The sequence below is a fragment of the Cryptomeria japonica genome, chromosome 5 (genome assembly GCF_030272615.1).
Source record: "Cryptomeria japonica chromosome 5, Sugi_1.0, whole genome shotgun sequence".
NCBI lineage: Eukaryota > Viridiplantae > Streptophyta > Pinopsida > Cupressales > Cupressaceae > Cryptomeria > Cryptomeria japonica.
The window spans coordinates 356,414,646-356,436,453 of record NC_081409.1 but is presented as its reverse complement, the minus strand read 5'-3'; the positions used below and the strand labels follow the sequence as shown (position 1 = coordinate 356,436,453).

Genomic DNA, 21,808 nt, shown 5'->3' with positions numbered 1-21,808 from the left:
ACCCTAGTATCACCCAAAGTCATAGATTACTGTTCAATTAGACATGTGATGATTGTGGTTCTTTTTGGGATTTGGCAATAGAAAGTTGAGCAACTTGATGTCACCAAGACAAAGCATGATTGCATTTGAAGAATAGATGCTCAGTTGCTTCAACATCTTGCTGGCAGTGCCGAACTTGACAGACTTTTGAACCAATCCACTCTCTCTTTTGCAAATGATTTTTGGTAAGCATTTTAGCATACAGAATGATACAAATAAAAGTTCTGATTTTAGGCTATGTTGTGGTGACCCACAATTTGTTCCAGTGGTTAACCAGACTTTGAGTATTTTTATGAATGAGAGCATATGCCAAGGCTACTAGATATCACCCAAATCTGTGTGGTGCCATCCAATCCAGTCAATGGTCTGAGAAGCATAATCACCTTGGATGCCACCTCTTGGAGCAACTGCTGTCCTTGGTTAGAGAGCATGACTGGATGCTTTTGTATTAGGGTCTCATTCAATTGGTTTCCACATTGTGACTATCATACAGCTTTTCATATTTGTATGCTTTTCCTGTGGTAGAGAGTCTTTGACTGATCCAGCCCAAGATTTGTGAGAGAAGTGTGACCATCCTAGCTGTCCTCCTAGAAAGGAACTTGTTTTTCTTGTACCAAACTTGTCAAGTGGTTCATTGCTGAAATAACTTCATGCCCTTTTTGATGTTTTGTATTACAAATGAAAAGGACATGTTCTGTGGGGCAGCAACTAATTCAGGACTGGGGAGAGCAAAGTAATTCTGAGAGAAGAGACCGCCCTTCATATCCATAACATTTAGATTAAAAATTTATTTAATGAGATCAGAGTTACTCAAGTAGATGTGCTCCCAGCACAGAGATTATCTTTGCGTTGAAACCATTACAGGTAGATTTTCTGGTGATTAAAATGGAAAGTGGTTTGCAGCAGTATGATGCAATATTAGAATGGATAGAGTTGGAGCAAGTTGAAGTCATACATGATTGGAAATTAAAAATGTTGGTTTTAAGATATGAAAATAGGAATGTGATGAAATGAAACTCCCAATTAAATGGAAACTTCCAAAGGCATCATTGTTGAATTCCCATAGTGGCGACTCTCCAAAGCTATTTTAACTTATTAAAAAATAATAGTCTTTTCAAATGTCTTGAAACTCCTCTACAACAGACAAGCAAAATAATACTAACTATTTATAAAAGTATTACTAAATTTAATGTGAATTTAAAATTTCCTTTTCAATAATTTGAATGCTTCTAGGAAAAAAATATTCACATAAAAACTACTCTAAATTCTAAACAATACTGATGATTATTTGAGTCTTTTGAATTGAACTTAAATTACCAAGGTAACCTTGTTAAAATATCTGGAGAGCATCCCTACTAGAGGTTCACCCTTTTCAATGAATACCAATGACCATATGGAGTCGTTAGTTTTTCTATTAAAACTGGTGGAAATGTCTATCTTTTTTTGTATCAATTTCAATGTTTACCACATATTAAGGATTGCATATAATATTTTGGCAACTTCCTTTCTGACCTGAAGATAAGGAAGTTAGCATATGCTTAAATTGTTTGCATTAGTGCCGGTATGATTAACGAGTGTACTAAATTACTTTCCTAGAACATTTGTAAAATTAACAACAGATGTAATGGGACAAACTCGTCTATTGATTCCATTTTACATCTAAACTCTAGAAGGATTCACAGCCTCTTTTCTATTTGTCATGCCCTCAAACAAATAATCTTAATCAGCGAATCAATCCATGAAATTGTATTACAAAGTAAGATGTCACAATTTCATGAAATTGAAACCCATGGTCAAATCACCCTGCTCCTATTGGCTAGTCATCTCCTAATGCATATCGGGTTGTTTAGCATTCAAGAGTGCAACAATTTTGTTAAACAAGTTATTAATCCTCAAAGATTAAGTGAATCGATCCAATAAGGATAAAACGTGGATTATGAAGGGGCAACAATTAGTTATAGAAAGGTGCCTCTTCACAAATGACATGACCAAAGGGAAAAGGCACGATCCTCCAGCATGAAGGAAGCGTATTTTAAACCACTCTAACATCCAAGAGAGATAATTTTTTGGGATTGAGGATCTGATACATCTTAAAACATCATCTCAGGCAGCTGTCTGACTACTGCTGTGTGGTATGGCCATTCTGTATAAACTCCTAAATGCTGTAACAATATTATATTTGTCTGTTTCTGTGCATCACTGTCTACATAACTACTTCAGCATCTTTATGATTATTTGTGTACTGTGACATGACTGTTTATATCATAGCAAATATAAGTCAGACCATTATTTTCTGCAGTGGCTTCATATTATATATATTTTCTCATACATTCTGTGTGTTTTCCATTCTGTGATAGAAGGAAGAGGGTCCGCAAGACGGGTACGGTGATGAGGCATTCCTCTATGGTACGCCACCTCTATGAGGGGACCAGATAGTCCCCATGAGGCCAAGGGGGTACAGTGGGTACTGCCCTTGGGCCTAGAGGAGATGGTTTTCAGGGCACCCTTTTGCAACTTCTCTCTCATGTCATGATGCATAAGTACAGAGGGACCAATCATAAAGAGAAGGAGAAGGTTGGCAAGATGAGGGGATAACGGAAAGGGGATACCTCACTGGGTAGGCCACCTCATCTGGATGGCATGGGCCACATGAGGCCAAGAGGGATGGTAGGGCCCAGGGTAGAGGGTGCAAGACACCCCATCAAGGCCACTTTCCCCTATGCTTTCCTATGGTTGAGCCTCCAAGGCATTTAGGATATTTAATAGATGGATCATTAATTCTGTTACTAATTATGTAGACATTATTAATTCTTAATAATATTGCTGTGAATTTAGTAATATGTTAATCTGATTACTGTTCTGATTTCTGAGATTATTATTGTAAGAAGTATCTAATCTGCTGCAAGTGCAGGGTGAAAGGTATTCCTTAAATCCACTCATCCACTTGGAAATTAGAAAATCAGGGCAATCTTAGGGCATACCCAATTAGGGGACATTACACTATTTGTTGCTCTGCTGCCCATCTTCCACAAACCCATTATAAATAGTTATTAGAAGCATATTTCTCAAAAGTATCTTTTCCTTAATATTACAGTTTACTCTTGGTCTTTTTGATTGGTTAATGAGGGATTATTAGCTCTTCAGCCCATGCGACACAACTGAGGGCCCAGCCCCAGTATGTAGACACACAAAGCATGCACTTGTTGATGCGTTAGAGCTTACCTAGTAGTTTCATGGTGCGGGGGTGGGGGTGAAGCCAGGTCTTCATTGTGGTAATGCTCTATTGTTACCAATCATGGTTTTTAGATACGCATATATTTGATATATAAATTGCTGTCTTTGGGACAGCTCCCATTTTATTAATTATGAAAAATATTTACATCATGGTTCTTTAATGGAGCACCAGATGTAGAGATTAGATCCTAATATGGATCTATGGCATGCAGGCAGGCCCACAAAAATCAAGGCATGCAGGCCCCATAATATCTTCAAAAAGGTGGTATGCAATTCATCCAAGAAGCATTTGATCAGCCCCTCTTGCTCTTTTCATTGCTGCAGATTCAACTAGCCTTGATGGGGAATACACCACCCATGTCCGAATTTGCCTGAACATTATACTCTTCCATGCTTCAAGTGCCTCACGTCTGTTTTTTCTCTGAACATGGTTGTCTGCAATGGATTTGGATATTCCTTTGTCCCTTGTAATGGCAATAACGTTGGACAGAAAGATTCCTGGTGATGGCATAGATAATATTAGTAGTGTGTGAAGAGCCAATGCAAAAAATCTACCTCATTTGCTTTGACTTGGAATTCTCAGTGCGTACAAAATCTCCAGCTGGTAGAGAGATATTAGGTGGCATCTTTCCATTTGGTGTGTGAGAGAAATTATTCCATTGTTATTAGGGTTGCAAATTTGTACTCTTAATCCCAATTTGAATCTGATTTAGATCTTCATCATGTGAAGTGCTTCTTCTGGTGCTTCGAAAGGATATTTCATGTGCTCAATATAGTACCTTGTTAATCCTACGAGCATACCTCATTCCATGTGGTGATATTGCGCATGATAATTATCTCTTAAGTTTGTTTGATGATTTAATTTGCTAGTTTGTCCATTGATTTATTGCCTCCCTATAGCAATGTCGTATGGAGTAATTATCAAGCTTGTTCATTATTGGCCACATTTCTTCTAATATGTTTCTTAGCTTCCAACTAGGGGCGTTCTTGCTCTGAATGGAATTTACCATGATCATTGAATCACCTTCTATCTGAATATCAGTTATAATTTTACTATCACACACCTTTAATCCTAGCAGTATGCTTACAAATTGGCTTCATTACTTGTTTTAAGAGAGCTTTTTGGAGCCTGCAACATATAGTTCATCTTGAATGATACATCCAGCCCTGAAGGTACTTGAGTTGCCTTGGGAAGCACCGTCAAAATTCATTATAGTTTGCCACTTTATTTTTGCCCTGTTGACCTTGTCATTGCAGTTGATCCTAAAGACCCCATATATATATACACACACATATACATATACATATACATATATATACACATATACATATACATATACATATATATATGTATATGTATATGCATATATAACATATATATATATATATATGTATACATATGTATATATACATATGTACATATACATATATATGTATATATATACATTATACATATATATATATATGTATACATATATATGTACATGTATACATACATATATATATATGTATATGTGTATGTATGTATGTGTATGTATGTATATATACATATACATACATACACATACATACATACACATATACATATATATATACATACACATATACATATATATATACATATATACATATGTATATGTATATATGTACATGTATACATACATATATATGTATATGTTATACATATATATATATGTATGTGTATTTATGTATATGTATATATGTGTGTGTATATATGTTTATATGTATATATGTATCATGTATGTATATATATATATGTATATGTTATACATATATATGTATGTGCACATATACATATGTGTGTGTATATATGTATATATGTATCATGTATATATATATATATGTATCATGTATAAGGTATACATATATATATATGTGTATGTATGTATATGTGTGTATACATATATATGTATTTATGTACATATATACACATATACATATATACATACATATATGTATGTGTGCACACACACACACACACACACACATATATATAACTTATACATATATATATACATACATATATACATATGTATATGTATACATACATATATATATGTTGTACACATATATATGTGTGTGTATATATGTATGTATACATATATATATGTATATGATATATATGTGTGTGTATATATGTATATGTACATATGTATGTATACATATATACATATATATTTATACATACATATATATGTACATACACACACACATATATATATATGTATATGTATTTATGTATGCATATATGTATATGTATTTATGTATGTATACATACATATGTACATATACATATATATATATATATATATATATATATATATATGTATTTATGTACATATATATATGTATATGCATTTATGTATGTATGTATACATATAAATACATATATATGTGTGTGTGTGTGTGTGTGTGTATTTGTACACACACACATATATATATGTATATATATATATATATATATATAGAGAGAGAGAGAGAGAGAGAGAGAGAGAGAGAGAGAGAGAGAGAGAGAGAGAGAGGGGGGGGGTAATGCGCTATCCCTTTCATGCCCCAGGCAAGATAATTCCCAAAGAATTCATGATTTGGTTGGTTTTGAGGATTGTGCTATGATTTGTTGGTCTGATTATTACCTTAAATTTTTGATGTACTGATTTAAATATTATCATTAATTCTTGATACTTAATATAACTAATATCAGTTTTTAGTGATTAATATTGTTTACAGGTGTAAAACCAAGAGTATCCAATAAGGGACATTACAAGACACTCAATGAAATAGATATGTGCATGGGCACTGTTTAAAATTCTAACCATGCACATAAACTCACTTAAATCCAATTAAGTGCAAAATAATGTTAGCAGACATCATGCCCTTAAACTACCAACTTGTGGAATAGAGTTAGATTGCATTGGACTATCTAGCTATATTGAAGTTTTTTCTTCTAGGGCTGTAAGATTATTTAATGTCAATGCATATTTTCTTCTTGAAGTCAAATAGTCTTTGCTGCATTTCTTTGTTTTAAAAGAAGAAAAATATCAACTCCAGGAGGTTTATGGTTTAGTGCTCACCTTTTGGCACCATCTTCCTGGCAGTTTGCTGAAGAACAATCCAACCCAAGTTATGGATCCTCTTTTAGATCTTCCAGAGGAGAAGCAGGAGGAGGAATCCGAGCCTGAAGAAATTGTATTGATTGAAAAGGAACAACCAGATGGAACAATTGTAAAGATTTTATTTGCATCTGGTGGCGATGTTGATGTGCATGATCTACAGAAATTATGTGACAAGGTACTCTTGCTGATTCAATTCAATACAAAGAATTTTCTTCCTTCTAGTAATTTATATGATTGTGCTTATTCAATTTTCTGTGTTAAAAATTAAATAATAGGTGGTCAATTTAGATTTTCAGCTCAATTGTTTTTATTTTTTAACCTTTTTGTTGTGTCTTGTGCTGTTGTTGCTCATACATTGTGTGTTTTGCGGTTTTACTTTACATGACAAACCCTCAGAAGTTTTTGAAGGTCGCATGGAATGTAGAGTGATGAACTTAACATAGCACACAGAGGTGCAATGGCAAAGGAAAAAAAATATGGAGTAAAATATATTGTATCAGGGTTATTTTTCCTACAAGTTTAATATATTTGGATTATATTAACTTTGGGCAAAAGCCCTGCAAAACATATCACTGAGGAAATTTATAAAATTTTACTGAATCTTGTTACTGTTAAAATATATTGGTCTGATAACATATACTAATTTCTCCTTTAGTTAGATAGATAGACCTGGATTGTATTCAAGGAGCCAAACACAGAAAAATGGCTCATAGCAGAAGTAACCAACATATAGGATGTCAAATAGACATCATAAGGAACTAGAGAAAGCATACTAAGAGAAATTAGTATATAGGATCAGAGATATTAGCTTATTTACTGGCGCAGCATGGGCAGTTACAACTGTATTTTAGTTTCCATGATAGGGATGGTAACACATTGCTTCGATTGAATGCTCCATCAATTCCACAATCCTTTCCACAATGATTGAGGAACCTCTTAAATGAGGGGGATGGCATAGGTTCCTATGTCCTTGATCACCATAGGCCTGTGCCAAAAGCTTTCCTGTGTGGCCATTGTCTAAACTCTCCATATTTATGAGCATGTAATTGACACTTTTGGAGCTCTCAGCATGTGGGTCTCGAATAGTCTCATGTCCTTAGATCAATTTCTCACCTTATTCCTACAAATTGTTGCAGCTCTTATGATTTATCTTCGGTGACTCAAGTACCATTCCCACTATTTCTAGTTAACAAGTGGCTGTGTCAAGCCAAGAATTAAAGAGCTCTTCTGGAAAGAATCCTATTGGGAAATTGAAGTTGAATCCTGTGCCAACCACGATAAACAAATGAAACCTGGAAGATTAGACCCATGGTTTTGTGTCTGTAATTTCAGGGTGGAGGACATAATTTATGGATTGTTGAAAGTTATACAACTTTTTAGAAGGCATTCCATTAACTTTCATCAAGTCACATTATTAGTAATAGCAAACAAATGAATCTAATTTTGTCTTGTCTGACATGTATTGAGATTCTGTAGACTATCTTGCTCTATGTTTGTTCCAATGCAAGTGGATGGCCCCTTAGTGTGTTGTCCAAACCAAATTTGCTTCTCAACCTCCTTGAGTGGAGAGCATGTTCAAGCTCATCTTCCAGTTCCATTGACTTAGATTCATGGGCAATTTTGCCCTAGGATGAGAGAGATACTTGTATTTAGCCCTTTGTTCTTCAGATATGGTTGCTTCCTCAACTCTGCATGGACAACAGGAGTGTTGCTATGCAAAGACTATTCTGCTTGTCCAGTCTATTGGCATTTTCATGAATCAGCTTCCACCTTTCAAGTAAGTTTTAAATGCCTCTTCCAGAAAAGAGGGTCAATAAAGCTTTTAGGAAGGACACGCAAACAATATACTGAGGATACTTGGATCTCTCTCACACAAGCACCCTATGAATCAACACTAAGTTGGCTGCCCATATGGATCATTTCCTTATTGTTCATGGTATTATTCAGTCCATTGGTCTCATGATTCTGCTTGGGCAGCTGAGGGTTATCTCTCATCATTTGCAGATTGAGGCTGACCACTAAATCGCCAGAGTGGATAGAATCCATCTCCTTTTCATTCTTAAGGAGGTGGAGATGGAGGGGAACTTTATTTTTAGATGTTCTATCTACTGCAAGATCCAAGGGAGATATTATTGCTTGTACAGAGATTTAGGAGTAGTGCTTGCTACCTTCTTGTGCTATCTTGATAAGAAGTGGGTAGGTCTTTACCTTCTGGGAAGTGTTCACCTTTAGGCATCAACCTTTGAAGGGGACTCTAAGGACTGCTAGGTTAGTTGCCTCATTTGTCCAACCTTTTCCAATAATTGGTGGTGTTAAATGTCCTTTAGATGCTTTTATTGCCTACATGCACTGTGATAGATTGGCAAGACCACGTCTTCTTCCAGAAGTAGTTATAAGGGTATCTACTTCCTCCCACATGCTGTTCATGGTAAATTCTTTTCTCAGCATAGATGATCTACTGCTTCTCACCTACATTCTAGAAGATCTAGTCAAATGTGTATTACAGTATTACTAGATTCCTATCCACTGTTAGAGGACCACTGAGCATGAATGTGAGGAGAACCACTGAGAGATGTTCTTTGTGCTCCCAAGATCACCTAGCCCAGGTCATTCTTTTGTGGACATTGTTGGATCTAATGTTTGCTATTTCATGGTAATTGATGGAGATGTTGGTACTTCATTTTAATACAGATTAGAACCAGCCTTTGTCCCTTGTCCAGGTTTTCATTGGTTTTACCTTTTTTGTTGGTGATGGGTCTTGTTCACTTATGATTGTATGGAATACATGGCATTATTATTATTTGAGTTTTTTAAGTGTTACTGATTTTGGGTCTACAAGCTGGAGTTGGTTTGAATCATTCTTTGAGTTTTTATCTTGTAGTTTGTTGTGAGGGTTGGAGCTCTTTTTGTTTCCCACATAGAATTGTTATTGGTTGTACGTTTGTGTCTAATCAACCTTCTTTGGTTGCTTATGGGCATTAATATGAATTTATAACCCTTTTATAGCAAGTTAGTTTTAAATTTGCTCATCTTTTAGAAGATATAAAGCATTAAGAAATGGCCAAAGTACCTACATGTACATTGGCTTCTTGTTAAATTACATTAAATCTTGTGTTTTGTTTGCTGCTACAAAAATTCTTCTTGTAATCTTCATATCATTAGATTAGACCTTGTGTCGTTTTGTCATCCTATTTTATAATAATAGCATAGTAGCTCCTTGCTGCCTATTTATGTTATTTCCTTGGTGGGCTCATTAAATTTTGAAATGGATATCCGATAAAATTACTATTTCAAGAAATTTAGAACCTCTTTATAACAAGTTAGTTTTAAATTTCTCATCTTTTAGAATATATGAAGCATTGAGAAATGCTGAAGTGCCTACATGCACAGAGAAATCTTATGTTTTGTTTGCTGCTACAGAAATTCCGCTTGTAATCATCATATCATTAGATAAGACCTTGTGTCATTTCGTCATCCTATTTTATGATAATAGCAATAGTAGCTCCATACTTTGGACTTTAATTAATTTTGATCTATAGTCATGTGATCACAATTTTACATCTAAACTGTGTACCTATGGTGTGTTGTCAATGCTCTGGGTGGGATTAGGGCAGGTAGGTTGGCCAAGGAGACCCCCTACAAAAGTAGCAGCAGCGTTGAAAAACAGCTACATGGTGGCCTCCTTGCATTTGCTTACACAACCATCAAATCCAGGTGCCTAGATATTTGTTCTCTCTAATATATACATTTTCTATATGTGCCAACTGCCATATTGATTAATGTACATAGTTATCAAAAATTTCTATGTAATGCTTATCTTGGTTGTACTTTACCTGTTGGCTGTTTTTATTGGTTGTTGATATTCAATTAATTATGTAGACAAAGATTAGTACCTAAATAAGTTCTTATCTAACAGATGGTGAGGAACAACGGGAACTAATAGGCATGGCTCGTGCTACTTCAGATCATGTATTCAATGCTACAATTTGGGATGTTTTAGTAGATCCTTCCTATCAGGTAAATATTATCATCCATCTTTCTAAACTAAAAGAAACTGGTTACACTAGAAGCAATGTTCAATGTATCTTGATCTATAGTAAAGCAAAGAAAGTAGCTAAGATCATTTTTATACAGAATATGATCCCATTTAAAGGATAGTTCCTATGCGCTTAAAGCACATGATTGACATCATAAGCCTGAAATTTGTAACAGTTAAATCATTTTGTATTTTCTATATGTACATTGTTATGCTTTGCTATATGTGTTTTGTCCTTTGTCAATTAGACCTTATCATTTTGGCTCGCCAATTATTTATGTAGTAACTTTATATCTAGCAACCAAAGAAGAATGTTGTTACAATGCAAATGTGATTAATGGAAGACCAGGGCTTATGACATTGAAGCATCGACAACAAGATCCTTCTTTTTCTACAACATGGTCACAAGTTTGGAAAGTCTTACCTATTGTAACTTGATCCTTCTTAATTTTCTTTTGTCATCTGGAAGACAACTTTTTCTTTTAGGGGGAATGATGTAGTTAGTATATATACCTTTATTATGTTTTGTTAATATGGTTGTACTCGACTATGTATTAATTGTTTGTTGACTTCAGGTAGTTATAGGAGTTGGTTGGTAGATGGTTGTGTTCTTGTGGCAACTTTTGAGTCTTTAAAATAGCCTTTGCATGGTCAGGGAAAGGAGTCTGATTCTTGGCTGATCATCTTTGGTCTACTTTTGTAATAACTTTGTGTGAATAAAGATGTACATTTTCTCCTTGCCTTGTATGCATTGTTATTTTTGTTATTAATTTTATTAGAAAGAAGAACAAATACCTTCACTTCCTCTATCACTATGTTAGGGATTTCCAGTCAATTTTGTGAACCGTATCATTAGGAACATCCTTTTGAATTTCATGAAAGGGCTCAATATCACTGCCATTGAGATCAAACTTGAACTTGACCTTTAGATTTGGCAAAGAAGACCATTTTCCTATGTGTCAATTGAAGATGTTAAGAACGATGTGAATTGCATTTTTGGAAAAAATTAAGGCTTTGGCTCCATGTCATTTTTTGTAAAAGATATGCCATAAAAGCAGATAGTAGGTAACCACCGTAGAGAGTGGGTGTTAGAGATGCTTCGTTGAAATTTGATCCTTTTCCAAACAAACTAGGCTTTGATGGATCCCTAGGCCTTCCAAATGATATTGCTTATGAAAATTCCGATGATTTTAATGGGCGTAGTAGCAACAAAAAGGGTATGAAAACCAAGCTACTTCCTAGTTGTGGGGCTATAAAGATTTCTTGAAGATATTTAATGTCTAAGTAGAATTTTCCAGGCCTTTTTCCTTTAAATGGTTTGACAAATCTACTCAGCAATTTATTAATATCAATGAGGACCATTCCACTCACATTGTTATGACAACAACAAAGCTCCTAATCAACTTTGTAAATTCCCTTTTTATTCAATGATAGCCTTTAAAAATGAGGAGCTTTTCTAACCTATTGTAGGTAGACTTAGAGGGAGCTCAATAGGAAGAATAGTAATCTACTAAGAGATCTTCTCCATATTAAATAGTTTGGGATCATCAAAGTAGAAGCCCAGAAGACAAAGCAAATACTCAAAAAATCAAACATCTCCTGATAGGGGAGCCGCTTCCAAGACTTTTCCAACTATATAGGCTTGGGGCCATGTAATATCCCACTAATTTTTTTTTTGTTTTTTCAGGCCAATAGCAATTCATCCACAACAATTAACCTGTTAAGGTTAGAGTAATAAGCAAAACAACTAAAAGGGAACCCTTCCACCTTTTGTTCACCGAGAGCCCAGACTGGGAGGGTGAGAGCATACGGTGTTCCGGGGATCGTCAGCATCAATAAACAAATTGAACATTACAACTGCATGGGCGGCAAGCCATCCCCTTCTGCTTATCCAGCAGGATAGAAACTAAACTTCTTGGCGGTGAACCGACCAAGGGAAAGATTACAAGAAATAGAAGTTCAATCACTCTACCGCGTATTTCAGCGGGAGGACATTACATTAACAATCACTCTACCGCATATTTCAGCGGGAGGACCAAAACATTGAATTTATCACTCGACCACTTATTCAGTGGGAGGACATTACATTAAACCATCACTCTACCGCATATTTCAGCGGGAGGACTATTTATCAAAGAAAACTGAATTACAAAACTGAGAAGGCGGCAAGCCAGTCTCTTCCACTTATGCAATGGGAATTACAAATAAAAGCAGATAGAATGGGATGCTCAGTACTACTGAAACAACCTTACAATATGGAGATGAGATGAGAAGATTAACTGCAGATTTCTACACAATACTGTAATTTTCTGTTACGCTGCTTTGCAGGCTGAAAGTATAGTTCCAGCAGCCCATGAAAACATGAAAATACTCATAACTCACTCAATTTTTACCCGAATTGATTCAAATCAAGCCCAATCCCACCGTACATCCAATACAATGATAACCAATCACAGCCACACCCCAAACAACCCTTTTTTTATTTTGCACGCATCCCAATTCAACCCAAAAAAACCACGCCTAGACTAGGAATTTCGATTTTGCATAATTAAATCAATACTCAAACAAATGTGCTAAAAACTTACAAACTTATTTGCCAGTGCTGGGAAGGAAGATAGGAATAATAGCCATAACTATCAGACGCTCAAGCAGAGAGATGTGAGCAAAAATGTGTTTCAGCCACAAGCAAAACCAGCAAGTCCAGAATCGTTGCAACACCAAGATGTCTATGGCAAAGCTCTGAAAACGATAGAAGAATACAAGGCACAACTAGGTACTGTATTTCAAGTATGAAACCGGGTAGCACTAGGGAGACGCACTCCGAAGCCTCAAGTTCTGTCGCCAATCCGGCAGCATAACATTACAGATTTTCAAGATGATCCAAATGGGAACCCAAGCCTCATATTTATAACTTCATTCTTCAAATTCAAATGACATCCCTCCAAATTCCACGCTTGCATTTGAATTTCATTCCACTTTCATGTGGACCCAAGTGTAGCGCCCAACTTCCTAAGTCAAAAGTCACGCCCAAGAAAGGGGAGGACCCACGTTGGGCACTTAGGCACAAAATGGCGATGTAAAGTGAAATAATATCCCTTTTTAAAAAATATTTCACATCCCATAAAATAACTGAATTTCGCTCAAACTTAGGATTAAACAGGCATTAATCCCAAATTTAATAAACCAGTAGCCAATAAATAGATTAATTAAATATTAACCTTAGGAAAGGAAATAATATTTAATTATGTTGCAAATGTCTCCCGCACTGATTATTATCACCTCCAAGATGAAACTGAGCCCAGACGACCACAAACTGCTGCAGAATTCAGACCCTTGTCTACTGCCAAAAATAGAAATGTACCACCTAGCCACTTACTAAAAATAGTAAGTCAAGAATTAATGCTCAGAAAAATATGATCATCGCGTCCAGAGGCAAAGCAAGGAGTGCTCAGTCGGACAATGGCACTAGAACGGTCATCCCCTGACTTACTAAAAATAGTAAGTCCTCGTTTCATCGATGCTAGACCCTGATTACTCATTCCACCTAGCCTACGGGTCTCAGGAATAGGCTAATGGACCTCTGAAAGAACATCAGTGAGAAGGGGACATTACAGGCCAAAAGAGTGTGCTTGAAGCAAGGTAGAAAATTCAAGTCACACAGTAGAATTATTTGGAATTCGTCCTCTAAAAGGGTAAGAAATGAATCATCTGCAAAATGTTGATCAATAAGTTGGGTGTTGCAAGTCCTAGGGAGCTAGATGCTTTTGAGACAAGATGCGTATTTGATAATATCTGCAAAACCCTCAGTAGAAAGCACATACATAGGAGCAAGAGGGCGTCTTGGCCACATGGACCAAATAGGCTATATTGTTCAAATTGATGGCCATTATTGGTGAGGCAAGCTTGGTTATTAATGAAAAGAGTTTGCAGATAGCTATAGATATCGACCCAAAATTTAAAGCTTCCAACATGACCAAAATGAAGGGTCATTCAATGCAATCATAGGCATCTAGAAAGTCAAGTTGACAAACATGGCCTTTTGCTAAGTGGAATAAGTCAACTCCATCCCCTCCTAAAACAATAATGACAATGACATTTCCATAGCCCATGAAGATGTATTTGAGTACTTCTTGTATCAACACCTAGCTTGGTTAACCAATATGACCATCAATTTGAACAATCTAGCCTAGTTTGGTCTGCGCAACAAAGATGCCCTCTTGCACCTCTTTATGTGATTTCGATTAAGGGTTCTTATTAGGGACTTCTTCTCATGGTCTTCTCAAAAGCATCTACCTCCTGAGGCCTAGCAATACCTAGCTTATCAATTTACATCTTTTATATCCCATAAAATATGCATAATTTGTTTACCTCACTGGGTAAACAGGAAGAATACAGAAATCGAACAGCAATGCACAATGCAAATACAAAAGAAGTACCAGAACAAGCTTGCCATTAATGTCAAAAGATGTTCATATTATAATCTGTCGTCACTATTACCTGTCCCCCAACACCCGGAGGTGGTACAATATATGACAGCCGAAGGGGTGCGACACAACCGTCGCGACTCCAACTACCTACCCGTCGGCTAACTAACTGACCGCCGTAACTCATTATTACCGACGACAACATAAACATAACAACATAACATAATGATTATTCCCGACAACATCATCCCCCCCAAGAAAAGAAGTCGACTCCGACGACTTAATACAAAATAGAGATGAATGGCAGGAACTACTGACGCCAGTCGGGCTCGGATCTTATACACTTGCTGCGTCCTCGCTTGAAAACCTTTTTCTGCTACCATCCGATGCTGAAGTGCGGATTTCACCAATATTGCTTCCTTTGCCATCACAGTCCTCCTGTGCCTAACCCAAACTTGTTTGTAAAACATGTTTTTCAGTCTCAGCTTCCACCAACTACTACTCAAATGATACTGTCTCCCTAGCCAATTTGTCCTCGATAGCCACCCGTGTTGCTCTCCTGGGTACGCTGAACTAAGTCTCACGCGACTATTGCCTCCAACCTGGTGGTCAGCTCCTCCCGAGCCCTCTATGCATCCACCACGGCAACCTCACGTCCAACCGAGACATCCTCCGAGTTCCTCAAAGCGTACCAGTCATGCCTGGAGGTGGCCACAATCCGCTGGCACAAATGCTAGGAGACACCTTAAATCCTCCATCACACTCCCCAAAGGCTAAAAACTGAACTGAATAACTCCCTGGTGTCATACAACTGCGCGGACCTGCAATGCCTTACCTCAAACTCTGTTTGTTCCCAACCTCCAAATCCGTCTCCCTCTACGGCTTATGGCTTCCCCGCCAATGCTTAGCTGCAAGCTTCTTTCTCACAAGACGGACAACCACAACACTTCCCGTGGTCTTCTGTAGCTCAAAATAAATTGGGGGTCTGGGGGCAACGCCCCCAGCAGGGTCGAGGGGCAGTGCCCCTCGCGGGGTCCGGGGCAATGCCCCAGCAGGGTCGAGGGGCAGCGCCCCTCGCGGGGTCCTGGGGCAGCTCGGGCATACAACCTCTCTGTACGTTCAACAACAGCACTGGCACCTTCGATCGTGCGGTCAACACTCTCCACCGTACGACTGTGTTTGTTTGTGCGGGGGCTGCGTTTATGTCTTCGTGCTCCGTGACAGCAGTGGTTTCCACCGCACGGTGGTGGACGTGCTACCGTACGATGGTTCCACCGCACGGTGGTCCCACTGCCGGTGTTGCCACCGCACGGTGGTCCCACTGCCGGTGTTGCCACCGCACGGTGGTTCCACCGTCGGTGTTGCCATCGCACGGTGGTGCTACCGTATGGTGGTTACACCGCCGGTGGCCCCATCGTCGGTGTTGCCACCGCACGGTGGTGCTACCGTACGGTGGTTACACCGCCGGTGGCCCCACCGTCGGTGTTGCCACCGCACGGTGGTGCTACCGTACGGTGGTTCCACCGTGGCTTTTTTTTTCGTACGGTCAGCTGACCCGTACGGCCATACGTTTTTTTCTTTTTTTTTTTTTTCTTTTTTCTCTTTGTTTTTTTTCTTTTTTTTTTTCTGCTAGAGAGTCTTCTGCTGGAGTCCCTTGTCTCTGAGATCGCCCTTCATCCTTCTCAGTTTTCCTTGCCCAAGGGTCTCCTGTTGTGCTCCTGTGCCTCTTGAGTCGCCTGCCTCGCCTCTCAGGTCCCCTTCCATCTGCTCAGGTCCCCCTTTGGGCTCTCGGGTGTCCGTTCGGCCTCTCAGGACCCCTGCGCGCTTCGCGTGGTAGGGTTTCAATTTGTACCCATTGGTGGCCAATCTATTTCCAATGGCCATCGGAAGACCTGGAACCACAAATTCTACAGGGACCACGACCTCCTTCCCGTACATAAGAAGAAGAAGGATAATAAAGATTTTGAAGGCTGCGGCCTTCCACACAAGGTTCCAATTGTTGCCAACACTCTTCGGATTATCTACGTCGCAAGGGTTTGGGGCGTCTCCCTTCCAATATTCTTTGTATTCCGGCAGGTACACCTCTGTTGGTTGCTCTGGTTCCTCTACTTCTAGCCTGTAGCTTTGGAACATTTCATAATCCCCCATTTGCCAGTGGAAGAGCCCATTAAGTGAGCATACCTCATCTTCAGAACATCCCTCCAATTCGAGCACCCCTTCACTGTTCGGCTCCATCGCGTTCTTGCCCTTACTTTCATCGGGACCCCCTTCCCCTTTATTAGAGTCCTCTGAGTCCGAGTCGGAAGAGGCGAGCTCTTCGCCGACATCTTGGGTGTGTAGGTCAATGGTATATTTCCGCCCTCCCTTCTCCATGGAAAGTGTATTTTTCTTCCAGTTGTGGTTTACCCTCGCATTGATCAACCACACTGTCCCCAGGATGGCGTCATAGCCTTTCTTCTTCGAGGGAATGACCACGAAATCTAACAAGAATGGTTGCGTACCAATTGTCACTTGCTGGGCCATCAACAGGCCGAGTGGCTTAATGCCGTGTTGGTCCGCTCCCACCAGGTTGAATGTGGGTGGCCACAGGGTGGGCTTCCCCAGCCACTTCCATGTTTCTTCTGGTAGTACATTCACCCCAGATCCACCGTCCACAATGGTGTCCTTCAGAATGGTCCCACGGATACCCATTTCTACCACAGTTGGGTGTCTACCACTGCTCACGGCTAGTAACATCGGGTCAGTCGAAGGGCTAACGGAAACCTCCACCTGTGGTGTACTCTTCGTAGCGGTGGCGGGAACCCCTACCTGTGGTGCACTCGATGATGCGGTGGCGGGAACCCCTACCTGTGGTGCACTCGACGATGCAGTGCTTTGCACATTGGTGAGGATGGCAGTCCTCAATTGTGGCATAGAGTCTAGAAGGTCTTTTACCTTTATCGGCACCTCCATCTGCAATATTTGCCCAATGATGTTATTTTCCGCTTCTGTACGGAATGATGTACTTGCCACCTCGTTGTCCCGTTGTTCGGTCGTCATCTCACGTTCAATATTGGCCTTTGCCTCCCGTAATCTCTCCTTCTCCGTACGGGGGTCGGGATAAGTGGCTTTTTTCGTCTGGGCGCGGGTGATCGCCAGTACTTCTTTCTCACGAGTCTTCTCAGCCTTCTCAATGTTGAGGAGATTAACCCCTGCCTGCGGGCAATTTGCGTCCTCATGGTCGCCTGGCCCACACCAACGGCAGAGGTGCTGAGGGGTGGCTTCCTTCGTGCAATCACGGGCGAAGTGCCCCCACTGATTATAGGCCCTACATTGGATAATTGGCCGGCCCTTGGCGTCATACTGGATACGGCTTCCGTTATTGTTATTGTTGCTATTCCTTCCGCCGCCGCGTCTGTTGTCCCGATATCCTCCAGATGATGCCGTTGTGTTAGTATGTTGGCCGGTACCCGCTGGTGCGGATGTTGTGGCCTGCTCTGTGAACAGCACTTGGTTCATTTGCGTACCTCAGGTTTTCATGTTGTATGGGCACTCCTTGGTGGAGTGTCCCATCACTTGGCAAATCTCGCAGAATGCCTTCTTTTGGCAAGTACCCTTTGTGTGCCCTTCCTCTTTGCACTCAGTGCACCATATGTCCCCTTCGTTCTGACCAGTGCTTCTCATTATTTTGAATTCCTTTCTCATTCGCTCCATGTCTTTCTGGAGCGCTTGCACCTGTTTGCCAGCCTCGTCGTCGCTGCTGCTTTCCTCTAAAGAGTCATCGTCCTCGGATGAGGATTTATTACTTTTCTTCTTCTTTGATGTTTTGTGTTCGCTCTCCAGGTCCATCGCCCTATTATAAGCGTCGTCATATGACGTCAGGGGTACAATTTTCATCTTCCTCTAGGGAGGATTTCAACCCTTCAACGAACCATCGTTTCTTCAATCCATCTGTGGGTTGGCTTTCCATTTTACCCAAGAGTTCTTTCAGCCTCCGATTGTATGCCCGTACTGTCTCCTTAGTACCTTGCTTGGTACTATATATCTCTGTCACAATTTCGTTGTCATCACGAAGCAACCGGAACTCCTCCGTGAATTCCTTCTGTAGGGTAGCCCATGTGGCCACTTTTTGCTTATCTATATCGGAGTACCAATCTATGGCGACTCCTTGTAACGTGGCTGGGAACTGTTGTACCCAGTCATCATGGTCTGTTACTCCGTTGGCAGACCAAATGGTCTCACATGTACGGCAGTGCCGTAAGGGGTCTTCCTTGCCGTCCCCTGTGAACTTTGGTAACTTTTGTTTGCTCGCCATCCCTGGTCGTCTTCCTGGAGGCGGTTGTGTCTGTGTCTGTGGCCCTGCGTTGCTACCTCCGGTAGTGTTGGTGGTGTGTCCTGGAGGTACGGTGTTTTGCCTGTCGCGTGTGGCACCTACACCCGTACTATTGCCCTCCCCTTCGCTCGGACACCCTCCTACTCCTGCCTCCCGTTGGTGATCTTCACTCCATGGTGTGAGGGATAAGTTCCTAAACTGATCCCGCGTCTCCTCGACTAGATTTCGCCTTAACCTTGTTTCTTCTAGAAATTCTTCGTGGCTCTGCGTCCTACGATGATCTAGCGACGGGTAGAAATTTCCGTCGGCCTCTGCACCTTCCGTGACACCTCCTTGGTTCCCCTCGGGCCCCCCTTCGGCAGGTCGTCCTTCGGCAAGTTGCCTCAGCCTCCGTCTACGTTCTACTTGCTGTTCCAGAATCAAAGCCCTCTGCGCGGCCTCCCACTCGTTCGTTTCCGGTTTTCTATTTCTATCTTTATTCAACAAGTTTGGCATTAATTGTAACACATCTCCTTCACTCTCAATTCTTTAAATCAAAACATGTCTTTATTAATTCATTTGCTCAAGTACAACTCGTGTCAATGACACTTTTATTTGAAAATAAGAGGTTCACATTTCAATTCCCTCCTGGCCTGTCGCCATCTCTTTCCGTGTCCTGTCGGTTGTTCTCTTCGTATCGTTGCAGGATTTGTTGTCGTCGCTCTTCCTGGGCAATCTCCTCCAGGCGGGCCTGTTGCGCTAGCGATGCCTGTGCAAGCAACCGGGGGAGGTGGTTCATTAACCGGTTCACTGTCGGGCTAACCTCCAGCGCTGTCCACACGGCACTTGGTGGGATCTTTGCCTCCGCTGCTTCTCGTCGAACGTATGTCTGAATGGCCACCTGGAGCAAAATTGAAAATTCTCGCGTTGCGCGTCTTCCCCTGTGTACAGTTCTGTTCGGGCGTCGTCGGCCTCCGGGTTTACTTCACCAACGGGTAGGCCCATTGTGCTCCATCCGTGTCTTCCGTTCCCGAGTTCGTCTAGGCAACGGCGCCAAATGTTTACCTCACTGGGTAAACAGGAAGAATACAGAAATTGAACAGCAATGCACAATGCAAATACAAAAGAAGTACCAGAACAAGCTTGCCATTAATGTCAAAAGATGTTCATATTATAATCTGTCGTCACTATTACCTGTCCCCCAACACCCGGAGGTGGTACAATATATGACAGCCGAAGGGGTGCGACACAACCGTCGCGACTCCAACTACCTACCCGTCGGCTAACTAACTGACCGCCGTAACTCATTATTACCGACGACAACATAAACATAACAACATAACATAATGATTATTCCCGACAACATAGTTGAATCCAGACGTACTCAAACACAACAATGATGTGGTCAAGAGTACACATACTACAGATAAGATTGATTTGTTCAAGGAAAACGATATGTAAAAGTGTATTTTTACTAGAAGAGATGCTAAGAAAAGTGATGGGTCTCTAGTTGATGATGAACCTAAGGTCACTAGCCTTGGGGATGAACACAATGTTTCCATTGTCGATTAGCTTGCTCAATGTGTTTTTATGTAGAGCTTCCAAGTACATGTTATGAAGATCTAGGCTGAGTGTTTCCCAAAGAATTTGATAAACTTTGTATAGGAAACCATCTATACCTAGGTCGAGGATGTCATTTGATTAGTGGTATCTTGAAGCTTATCAATGGAGAGCTTGCAAGGCACTGCGCTAAGACATGTTCAACGACATCCTCTTTGCTAAGTGTGGAAGCTTGAGCTTGGCACACTTATAATGGGCCACAAAATATTAAAAGATGACAAGAGATGAGTAAATTGTTCCCTAGCATCTTTCACAACTTTTATTTCGTTAGATGAATATCTCAGTTGGAAATGTTGAAATAATATTTTGAAACCTTATCTCTAACTTTGAGCCAAACCATAAGGGTCCAATTTTTAAATTCTTAGGCTTGAAAGGCTTTAGCCACTTTGACCTTGTGGTAGTGCCTTGTTTTGTAAAGTATTGTCAAACCAACAAGCTCTAGTTGGTGAGAAGTTAATTATTTGGTGACATCTTCATTGATCGATTTCCTTTAGAAAGCCATGTGCATTCCAGTTGGAAAACTTGATGAGTACTCGCAAGTTAACTCGTCGAGTTTTTGGCAAGTACTCATCAAAATTTTACAAGAAAACTTGCCACATTCATTAAAAATGCAAAACACAAAAAAATTAGCAAAAAAGGTTGAAAAATAGTGAAATCATGATTTCACTCTATAAATGCGTGAATGCCCCTCACACTTACTTGGAGAGCAAATATTTTTCACAAAATTGTGCCTAATACCTAATTTCTCCCGTAAGTGATAAAATAGTGAAAATGGTGTGACATGAAATTTTGTGTGGTTTCAAAGGCCTTAATTTGGGTTTGGTGGTGGGGGCGTTGCCCCTTGACTCCATTGGGAGCAATGCCCCAAGACCCCCACGAGAGGCATTGCCCTAGACCAGCATGAGGGTTGTTTCCCGAAAACGCCCACAAGAGGCGTTGCCGCTTGGCCCTGCTAGGGGTGTTGCCCCTAGACCCCCATGAGGGATGCTACTCCTCAACCCCATTGGAGTCTCCACTTCTAGACCCCCAC

At 40.1% G+C, this 21,808-nt stretch overlaps 1 protein-coding gene across 3 annotated transcripts in view; it reads left to right on the top strand.

The window, feature by feature from the left end:
• The window catches only part of LOC131034329 (histone acetyltransferase TAP1), a 77,860-nt gene that overhangs the window by 50,204 nt on the left and 5,848 nt on the right, over positions 1 to 21,808 (top strand). For all 3 annotated transcript variants that reach the window (XR_009103784.2, XM_057965817.2, XM_057965810.2), the window contains exons 4-6: positions 6,390 to 6,582; positions 10,022 to 10,121; positions 10,324 to 10,424. Coding sequence is in view for 2 of the 3 variants with exons in the window: in XM_057965817.2 (XP_057821800.1) it covers positions 6,390 to 6,582; positions 10,022 to 10,121; positions 10,324 to 10,424 (394 nt within the window). In the remaining variant the exon portion in view is untranslated. The remainder of the gene's footprint in view (positions 1 to 6,389; positions 6,583 to 10,021; positions 10,122 to 10,323; positions 10,425 to 21,808) is intronic.